Below are 11,426 nucleotides of genomic sequence, written 5' to 3'. Positions count from 1 at the left end.
CTTCCTGTGTATTAAATGAAACAAAACGAACTTTTCGCCTTCCCAAGTTGGAATTAAAAAGTTTTGACGGCGATATAAAGAACTGGCTCGAATTCTGGGGACAATTCAAAAAAATTCACGATGATGATACTATTGATTCGGATGATAAATTTCAATATCTTTTGCAAGCGACGGAAATTGGTTCATCGGCAAGAGATTTAGTCGAAAGTTTTCCGCCATCGGGCGCGAATTATACTAAAGCTATTGAACAATTGAAATCGCGTTTTGCTAAAGATGAGTTGTTGATCCAAATTTATGTTCGTGAACTTTTGAATTTTGTTTTAACGCAAGCAAAGAATGGAGAAAATTTCACTTTACGTGCTCTTTATGATAAATTAGAAACCCAGTTAAGAGCATTAGAGACATTAGGAGTGACATCTGAAAAGTACGAAGCAATGCTGCATCCATTAGTAGAGTCAGCTCTTCCAGAAGATCTTATAAAAGAGTGGGAACGAACACGTAGCAGAGTTGAAAATAAAGTCAAGCCGAATATTTTGGAAAACTTGTTAGAATTTCTTCGATCGGAAGTCGAGAGTGATGAGAGATTACAACTTGCTCGATCCGGTTTTGCGAAGGATCAAGAGTTTCAAAGAATTAAACCGAAAGATAAAATTCCTACGGCAGCTTGTATTGTATCTAGTGAAAAGAAAAGAGCTGAAAAAAAATGACAAGCAATGCATATTTTGTAATAAGTCATTTCATAATTCAACAGAATGCTTTAAAGCTCCTGATATGTCACTGGAAGAGAAAAAAGAAATATTAAAGAAGAAAGGTGCGTGCTTTATTTGTTTGAAACCAGGTCATAATTCGAAGATTTGTAGGGCCTATTTGAAGTGCATTATATGCAAGAAAAAACATCATAGTATTATGCGTCCAAATATAAATCAAACAAAACAGAATCCATCACCTGAATTAGATGCCAAGATTCCCTTGTCGCTAAGGAATTCACCTACATTATTGTTAACGGTATTGGTGAAAATCATCAATAAAGACAGATTTTTAATTATCCGAGGATTATTCGATACCGGTGCTCAAAGATCTTTTATAAAAAAGGATATTGTGGATAAACTGGGATTAGAACCAGTAGATCAAGAAATGTTAAGTCATGGACTTTTTTTTTGGGGGGGGGATAGTGAAACTAAACAAAAGTCCCATAATGTGTATAACATTACATTGCAAAGCGTGTGTTCAAATTTCAGGCACAACATTTCCGTTTGAGATGAAAAGAAAATATGTGGTGCTATTCCTCGTGTAAGTAATCATGAAATGTTTCCCATTTTGAAGAGAAAAAATATAGAATTAAGTGATACAGGGGAAGACACTCCTGAAATAGATTTATTAATAGGAGCAGATTACCTTGGTGTATTGCTGACGGGATCAATTGAACACATTGATAAAAATTTAGTAGCCATAAAAACAAAACTCGGATGGACAGTTCAAGGTAAACAAACGAAACAGTCAAAATCTTTGGAGAATATTATTTATGTTGCCAATTTAGATTTGACGGAATTATGGAGTCTAGATGCCATCGGTATACGAGATCCTGTAGAAATTAAATCAAGGCAAGTAGCCGATGAAGAAACAGTTGAATTTTTCCGTAAAACTATTAAGAGAAATGAAGACAAGAGATATGAAGTATGTTTGCCGTGGAAAAGTGGATATCCAGAGTTAGAAAGCAACAAAGAATTAGCCACTAAGCGTTTGATGTCAACTACAAAAAATCTTATTCGATCAGAACATTTAAGTGAATATGATGATGTGTTTAATGAGTGGATTCGAGAGGGAATTATCGAAATTGTAAATGAAGATAAGAATAAAGGACATTATTTACCTCATCATCCTGTAATAAAGACTGGAGATACAACTACAAAGATTCGCCCTTTTTCGATGCCTCAGCAAAAGACTCTAAAAGAAATTGCTTGAATAATTGCTTAGAAAAGGGTCCAAATTTATTAAAATTAGTACCAAAATTGATAATGCAATGTCGCAAAAATGCTATTGGAATAACATCAGATATTAAAAAGGCCTTCTTACAAATCAGTTTGAACCCAAAGGATAGAGATTATTTTAAGTTTTTATGGTGGAAAGATTTTTCAAGAAGAGAGGAATTGATCACCCTGAGACATTGTCGAGTGGTATTTGGTGCTTCTCCTAGTCCATTTTTACTTGAGGCAACGATAGCTCATCATCTAGAGAATGTCTCAGATGGAAGGAAGGAAACAGCTCGTCAACTTCAAAAATCCTTTTATGTAGATAACTGCATAACTAGTTTAGAAACTAGAGAAGAGGCAGCCAAATTTATTTCTGAAGCTAAAGAACTAATGTCTGCAGCCAAATTTGATTTACGAGGTTGGGTTACTTCTGAAGAAATTGTAGAAGAAACAAAAAAGAGATATATTCCAATACTAGGACTTTCCTGGGATACTGAAAATGATGAACTTTCTTGTATCAGTGCTATTAAAATTTCAGAAGAAAATATAACCAAACGAACATTATTATCTATTGCTCAACGAATTTACGACCCTATAGGATTTACAAGTCCAACTACTCTAATTCCAAAGATCATTCTACAAAAAACGTGGAAAAGAAAAATTAATTGGGATGATGTGCTTCCACCAGATATATGTAATGAATTTTTAGCCTCGTACATACATGCAAATCTGCTAAAAGATTGCAAAATTCCAAGAAGACTAATTTCAAATCCCTTTAAAGATTGTCAGATAAGTCTTCACTGTTTCAGTGACGCCAGTGAAGCCTCTTATGCTGCATGTATTTTTTTACGTGCTGAATATAACGGGAAAGTTTCAGTTCAATTAGTGGCAAGTAAGTCAAGAGTGTCACCAACAAAGGAAATTACAATTCCTCGATTAGAACTGTTGGGAGCTCTTATATTATCCCGATTATATTGCCAAGTGACAGATGGACTTGAGGTAAAATTTAATGAAGTATACTTTTGGACTGACTCGACTGTTGTCTTAACTTGGATTAAACGGGATAGTTCTTGGAATACATTTGTAAGAAATAGGATAACTGAAATAAGAAAATATACCAATTCTGATAACTGGCATTTCGTGCCAGGTCATATGAATCCAGCAGACCTTCCTTCAAGAGGTTGTGATGCAAAGATTTTATTGAAGAGCAAGTGGTGGGAAGGTCCAGAATGGTTATCAAAATCACAAGAGTTCTGGCCTTTGAATGAAAAACAAATTATTGATGAAAATTTAGTTGAATCAGAGAAAAGAAAAACAATAGTCAGTAATGTGGAGCATGAATCAGTTAACTTTACTGACAATCTACTTTATTTCTCGAAATATACAAAGATTTTAAGAATGCTGACTTGGATACTACGTTTTATTAAAAACTGTCGTCTTAAAGAAAAATGTAAGGAAACAGAACTAACCTATGAAGAAGTCCAATCAGCTGAAAACTGTTTGCTAAAGCTAATTCAAAAGGAAAGTTTTGCAGGAAGCAAGATGAAAGCATTGAAAAATATGCATACTTTCAAAGACGATTCCGACATTCTTAAAGTTAGAACTAAGCTCATACTGGGAGATGAAGGAGAAAATTTTAAGTGCCCTATATTGTTGCCAGGTAACCATGAAATAATACGTCGATTGATACACCAAAAACATTGTGAGTTGCAGCATGCCGGACTTCGAACTCTCATTTCCAATTTGAGGGAAAATTACTGGATTATTTCTGTCAATAAAATAGCAAAACAAGTAAGCTTTCATTGTATTACTTGCAAAAGATTTAAAGCCAAACCTACGGAGCCACCTTTAGCACCTCTTCCTAAAAATAGAATAAAAGTTGCTGCAGCATTTGAAGTCACAGGGATTGATTTGGCAGGCCCATTGTTTTTGCGTTCTGGAGAAAAGACATGGATTGTCCTTTTTACCTGTGCTATTTATAGGGCTGTTCATCTTGAGTTAGTCAATTCCTTGTCCACGGAAGCCTTTATAATGGCTTTAAGAAAAGTTTTTGCTAGGAGAGGTCGAGTTAATATAATCTACACTGATAACGGCACCAACTGCGTTGGTTCAAGTAATGCCTTGAAAAATCTAGATTGGGAGAAGATCATGTCGTTTTCCACTATCAAGAAAATTAAATGGAATTTCAACCCTCCAACTGCTGCATGGTGGGGTGGATGGTGGGAGCGGATGATTCGCATGCTAAAAGAAATGCCAAGGAGAATTTTGGGCCGAAAGAGTATTGATTATGAAGAATTGGAAACTCTTATATGTGACTGTGAAGCTATAATAAATTCCAGGCCTCTCACATATATTGAAGATAATTCAGAAGGTCTAAGGCCATTGACACCTGCTTGTTTCTTGCAAGGCATTCCTAGTAGTGATACAACAGATTTAGACGAAATCGACAGTAAAAGCCTAAATAGAAGATTACGTTTTATTCAAAAACTACGGCATGATTTAAGAACGAGATTTCACAACGAATACTTAGCAATGTTAGTGTATAAAGGTCGTCACACCCGAGATGAATCTTTGAATGTTGGAGACATAATTCTCCTTGAAACTGATGGAAAACGCCTTCACTGGCCCTTAGGAATTGTAACTGAAGTCCTCCCTGGAGCAGATGGACATTCAAGAGTCGCCAGAGTAAGAACAGCTCAAGGGGAAAAATGAAGTCCATTCCAGAGACTTTATTCCTTGGAAATCAGAAGTTCTGAAAAATTACCATTCATTGCTCAGCAAAAGGATAAAGACACAAACACTCAATTTCCTGCAACTCCAGCTGTTTCAGATCAAGATTCCAGTGAAGATGATGATTATATAACCAAAGTAACTCCTGATGTTGTCACTAAAGCTGGCCGGCGTATTAAAATTCCCAGCAGACTCGATTTATAACTTTTTTTGCAATTTCAGGTGCTCCATAAAATTGCAAGGTGGGAGATTATGTAAGCGTCATACTAGTTGCAACTCAACTCCGCTCCAAAGTGTAATTAATTCAGATTTCGTTTTTTCTCGATGTAAATATGTTTTCGAAACTTTCTTTGTAAATAATCGCAAATAAAGTTTTCTCTTATATCACATCCATAGTAATTATTGAAGATATTTTACAATAGGGATCCACACACAATCATAGCAAACATACAACAGCACATGACCGTTTTACAGTGCTGGCTCATCGGCTGGAAAATAAAAGTCAACCCAAATAAATGCGCTTGCCTCCTATTTTCTAAAAAGTTGATAATGCCTGATCTAGCCTCTATCCAAATTTTCGGCCAACCCATCCCCTTCATAAAAGAATATAAATACCTAAAGTTAGTTTTAGACGAAAAATTAAGCTTTAATAGCCATATTAAAGCAGCCCTTTCCAAAGCTACTAAAATGAGTATTAAACTCAACAGCTTAATTTCTCCATGGAGCAAACTATCGATTAGGCCCAAGCTTCTGCTATACAAAGCTATTTTAAGACCAATTTTAATGCACGGCTCCCAAATTAGGGGGGCGATATCAGCCATTAACATCAAGAGTTGCAAGTTTTTCAAAACAGACAACTGAGGAAAATTGTTAATGCACCCTGGTATGTAAGAGGAAAAACAATACATAACGACCTCACAATTGAACCTGTTTCGGAATTTATTAAAAGAACGTCAATTAAGTTCTTCGAAAAATTACCCCAGATTCGCAACGAGTTACTTAAAATACCAGCATACGATCCAACGTTACCCAGCTCTAGGAAAAGACCTAAAGCTGCAATTGAAAATATTTACATTAATTTCCCAGCCGTAAAAAAGCTGAGAACTTCATAACTCTGTTGCCAATCTGGTGGCTTAAAATTCTCAAAATTATAACTGTTTAGGCCTTAGATAGCTACGATGAGCTACACGCGCGAATAATTTTCTGGAATTTTTTTAAATCAGCCAAATTAAATTCAGCCCCCATAGAAAAGACACGTGCAACGTAAATCCATTAAAATTCTTCTTACCCCATAAATAATCCCAAATTATTTTTAATTAATTAATGATATCATAAATAATAACAATAATAATTAAAATAACAAATCTCATGACGTTAGAGCTTTATTGCGCTCGTCTAAATTAATTTCAATTAAATGTAACTTTTCCCTAAACTAACAAATTAAAGTATCTATTCCAAATTATGATGTGGAGGTGCTCGTGACCACTTTGTCACATCGCGGAACTCCGAAACATCACGACGTTGCCGTTGTCGAAAGTCCCTTACACACTGATATGCGTTCCAGGAACAGATATCTCACAAATAGTTGTGGCGGGCGGCAGAACCTATTGATCACATGCAGAGTTTCCCATTTCACAGAGTCAGGTCCAAATTCTTCCTATCCTATCACAAGATAATGACCATCTCTGGAAGCAATGCGCGGCTTGTCTCATTATACGGAAACAAGTATATAAAAAAAGAAAGAGATGAAAGTAAAATTGAGGAAATATGATATCTGCAGCAATAAGGTTCTGATGGTTAAATATGAAGATGATAATCATTGTTAAAAATTATGACTCAATACTTGTGAAAACATGATATTGATAGAAAGCATTCTTTGCATGCTCTGAAAGAAAAAAAATCACTAAAAAATAAAATCTTTGAAATAAATTTTTAAAATTATTTATCTAAATATAATATTTATTTGGTGACACATACAAATGTATTTTAAATCATAATCATTCCATATGTTACTGAAAATTTTTAAGTTGATGTAAATGGAATAACATTATGTACATAATGAAAAGAACTATACTTTTATATTTACTATATATAAAAGTATATTAACATTTGGTAAGAAATTCTTTCATATTTCTGTGTAAATTCAAACCATTATTTTAGATGAAAGAAGCAGTGGTTTAAAGATTAATCGGAGAGAATCTGACATACATTTAATGCTTATCTCCGAAATACTAGAGGCTAAAAGACAAGAGGGTTTTGAATTGGATGAGCGAATCGATTTTATTCGTAGGTAAGTATTGCAAAAATCAAAATGAGTTTTTTTATCATACGCAACCGTGTTGCTTGTTTCTTCCGCAGCTATGTTGTTGGATAGACATAAAAGCCAAATCGATGATTTCAGGTATCTGACTACAGTAAAATAGCAGATTGGGTTAAAATTAAGAATTTTTTTGTTAGTTTATTTTAAAGCCTCTTTATTTGGATCTCCAAATCTGTGTTTGCTTTATTTTTACGAATAGAATCCAAGTAATAGAAATTTTTATAGAAATACTGCATCCGAAAACGGAACTTGATATTTTCCATCCCTTCATCACATAAACGATACTCAAAATTATAAATTTATTTACATTTTGCTCCACCAGTTCATTTTTATCTGTATCAGAATACTTTAGTGAATGTTTCCAACAGAATTCTAAAATAAAAAATGAATTAAAAATTAATCAATGAATTAAATTTCATGTTGCTAATAATTTACGATTTAATAAAAATACATATTGCAGGTACATTACCTACTGATTAAATGCCATTTAAAGGTACTCTTCCTGTGATTTAAATGTTATTTACAGATATTCTGCTTGGGGATTAATCTTCTTTTGAGGTTACGAATAATTTATGAAGATTTTGAATTTTTTTTCTTTACCTTTGAAGAAATATTTTTGAATATAATTTTTCCACTATATATATATATATATATATATATATATATATATATGTAGTGACGAGCGCCTGTTGGCGAGCGCCATCTGCTGGTTGTTAGACGGAGTTTACGCTGGTTAGACGGAGAGCAGATCAGACGGATCTGGACGAGAGAAAAGACGTAGCAGATCAGACGGATCTGGACGAAGTAAAGACGAGACGAGACGCGACGTATTCGACGAAATCTACTGAATGTTCAATTCTTTTATGTTAATGTATAGATATCCTAAATGTCCTAATCGTCCTAAATGTAATTAAATGTGCGTTCTAAAATAGTAGTGATTTCTGAGTCCTACAAAATATGGGGGTTCGGCCGAGATATTAATGAAGAGCCAAACAGGAGTGAAATTTGACGTAGAGCAATTTGACGTGCTACAATAAACCTTTTGGATACCAACTCCTTGTGGACTGACGCAGTGTGGATCGACGTTGAAGAAATTGTGAGTACAATTTTGATTTATTCTCAAGTATGGCATTTCTTACACGAGCACGAAAGAGCGACTTACTAACTTTAGTAGACGAATTAGAACTAACGGCACCACAGGATGCCAAAGTGCGACAGTTAGTTACAATGATAACAAAGTCGAAAGACTATGACGAAAAGTTCGTAAAAGATTTACTTTTAACTATCACTCAGGAGCGCGAAAGGTTAGATGCTGAAAAGGCCAAAGCCGAAAAGGCTAAGGCAGAAGCCGAAAAGAATGAGCGTGAATATACTTTGAAAAAGTTAGAACTTGAGTTAAAAAGTAGAGAAAATACTTTAACTGCATCAGATATGCCTAAGACTGATATATTAAAATTGCTAAAGAATTATGATAATAGCGGAGACATAAGTGTTTACCTTTCGTTATTTGAGAAACAAATAAGTAGGGCTAACATTGCAAAAGAAAACTGGATTTCTTATTTACTCGGGTTATTACCATTGGATATAGTCAATTTAATTGCTCGCGAACCTGATCCATCAGCTAATGACTATGATTACATAAAAAAACTCTTGCTTAAAAGATTTAAATTAACTTCCGAACAACTCAGACAGAAGTTCTTTACTCACAAACGAGATTCTTCTTCATCATGGCGGGATTTCGGTTTTGAACTGAATAACTTTTTTGAGGAATGGATAAATTGTTTAGAAATAACCGATTTTGAAGATTTAAAGCAGCTAATGGTCGTTGACCAGTTAAAGAGTAAAATACCAAATGACGTACGCGATCATTTCCTCGACGATTTACCCAAAATAAAGAAAGTAGAAGATTTGGTTAATAAACTGGACGAATATGAAGCTGCACGAAGTCACCTTAAAAAGGAAACAAACAGAAATTGGCGTGTTTCCGAAAACAGAAGTAAATTTGATATCGCGAAAGAAGCTAAAAATTCACCATTGCCGTTCGTTCGTGCTCAAAAGAATTATGTTGATGATAATTACTATAACAAGAGTATTAATAAATGTTTTAATTGCAATGAGACTGGCCACAAATCAACTAATTGCAAGTTTAAAAACAAAGGATTGAAATGTTTCCAATGTGGTAACTTTGGCCACAAAGCCAGTAACTGCCCGCAAAGAGATTTTAAAGTGTCTCTCTCTAATAAAGTATATACTCGTAACTCTCCAAAAACTGTAAATAAGCTTAGTAAAAATGTTGAAATAAATGGTGTAAATTGTGATGCATTAATTGATACTGGAAGTGGTATTACTATGATTAATTATGATTTTTATTTGAAAATTGGTAAACCTAATTTAACGACTGATAATGTGAAATTAGCTGGTATAAGTGGAGATAGCATTACTCCTCTAGGTTTTTTTTATTGTGATATATTAATTGATGAATATGTAATATCAACTAATGTGTATGTGTTAGAAATAATGCCGAACGAAATAATCATCGGCATGGACGTATTAAATAACCTAAGCTTTTCATTCCAAGAAAATCCAATTATCATTCATGAAAAAAGAGCCCAAATAAATTACACCCGGCTGGTGAGAAACGAGGTCAAGGTCGTATCACTACGTTCCTCGGAGCTGAAAAGAGACAGTCAGGCACCTATTTTTGCTGAGACTGGCAATAAAATAAATACACATCCTCTCCCATACTTCATTCATTTAACGGATTCGATAAACTATGATGAAATCGACATGAGTCATGTAAAAAAACCGTTGAGACAGGAAATAAATCGTCTTTTAAATAAGTATTCGCCAAACAAAACAAAAAGTACGGATTTGCAAATGAAAATAATATTGAGCGATGATATTCCGATTAGTCATAACCCTCGAAGGCTGCCTTTTAAAGAACAAAAATTCGTTGAAACTCAGATTGATAAATGGTTACAGGAAGGGATAATAAAACCCAGTAGTTCAAATTTTTCTTCACCCGTGGTTTTGTGCAAGAAGAAGGATTATAGTTATAGGTTATGCATTGATTATCGTAAGCTAAATAAAAAGATGATTAAAGATCGGTACCCTTTACCCCTCATAGAAGATTTGCTCGACAAACTTGAGCAATCAAAAATATTTACTACTTTGGACTTGAAAAACGGATTTTTTCATGTAGTCGTAGAGAAAGATAGCACAAAATTTACGTCTTTTGTAACACATCATGGGCAGTGGGAATTTCTTAAAGTACCATTTGGACTTTCCAATAGTCCGAGTGTATTTCAGCGTTACATTAATGTGATATTTAGGAATTTGATGCTAGATGGAACTGTACTGATTTATATGGACGACATTATTATACCATCCAAAACCGAGGAAGAAGGGCTAGAAAAATTACAACGTGTTCTGAAGGTTGCATCAGAGTACGGTTTGGTGTTTAATTTTAAGAAGTGTCAGTTTTTAAAACCACAAATAGAATTTTTAGGCTATAGAATCCAAAACGGAACTATACAACCCTCTGTATCTGAAACGGTAGCTGTACAAAAATTTCCACAACCACAAACTGTTAAACAAGTACAAAGCTTTTTAGGCCTTACTAGTTATTTTCGGAAATTCATACCCCACTATTCAAAAATCGCAAAACCGCTTAGTGATCTACTAAGAAAAGACGTTGCATTTAAGTTTGAATCTGAACAAAAGGAAGCTTTTCAAAAACTTAAAGATATTTTAACTGAACAGCCAATTTTGCATCTCTATCAACAGGGATCAGTTTTAGAACTTCATACAGATGCTAGCAGTCAGGGGTTCGGAGCAGTGCTGCTGCAACAGGGAACCGACAATAAGTTTTATCCTATTCATTATTTTAGTCGAAAAACATCTCCACAACAAGAAAAATATAGTAGTTATGAATTAGAAGTTTTGGCTGTGATCGAAGCATTAAAAAAATTTAGACATTATTTACTGGGTTCTAAATTTAAAATTGTGACTGATTGTTCCGCTTTTCAACAAACTATGAGTAAAAGAGATCTTACACCAAAAGTTGCAAGATGGGCTTTACAATTAGAGGAATTTGATTACCAAATTGTTCACAGATCAGGAAAACAAATGGCACACGTAGATTCTCTTAGTCGAAACGCAGTACTTGTTGTTACTCGTTCATATAGTGAAGTGACCACTAAAATAGCCAATGCTCAAAATCAGGACGAATTCCTTAAGAAATTGAAAGCTTTGATAGATAAACAAGAAGATCGAAATAATATGAGAGAAGAAGCAAGGGAAAACATTTTGAAGATGCAAGAAGAGAATCGGAAAAGTTTCAACAAACGAAGAAAAGTGGCGCGCATCTACAAACTTGGTGAATTAGTGGCCATACAACGGACGCA

General features: G+C 34.3%; 1 protein-coding gene across 1 annotated transcript; it reads left to right on the top strand.

Moving 5' to 3' along the window:
• Positions 1 to 1,305: 1,305 nt before the first annotated feature.
• Positions 1,306 to 1,962, top strand: LOC129975315 (uncharacterized). Its single transcript, XM_056088370.1, has one exon. It carries the CDS (start codon positions 1,306 to 1,308, stop codon positions 1,960 to 1,962), a length of 657 nt encoding a protein of 218 aa, XP_055944345.1.
• The last annotated feature ends 9,464 nt before the right edge of the window (positions 1,963 to 11,426 follow it).

This window comes from Argiope bruennichi, chromosome 7, assembly GCF_947563725.1.
Source record: "Argiope bruennichi chromosome 7, qqArgBrue1.1, whole genome shotgun sequence".
In the NCBI taxonomy this organism is placed as follows: domain Eukaryota; kingdom Metazoa; phylum Arthropoda; class Arachnida; order Araneae; family Araneidae; genus Argiope; species Argiope bruennichi.
The sequence above is the reverse complement of the archived record's forward strand: the minus strand, read 5'-3'. Positions and strand labels throughout refer to the sequence as shown.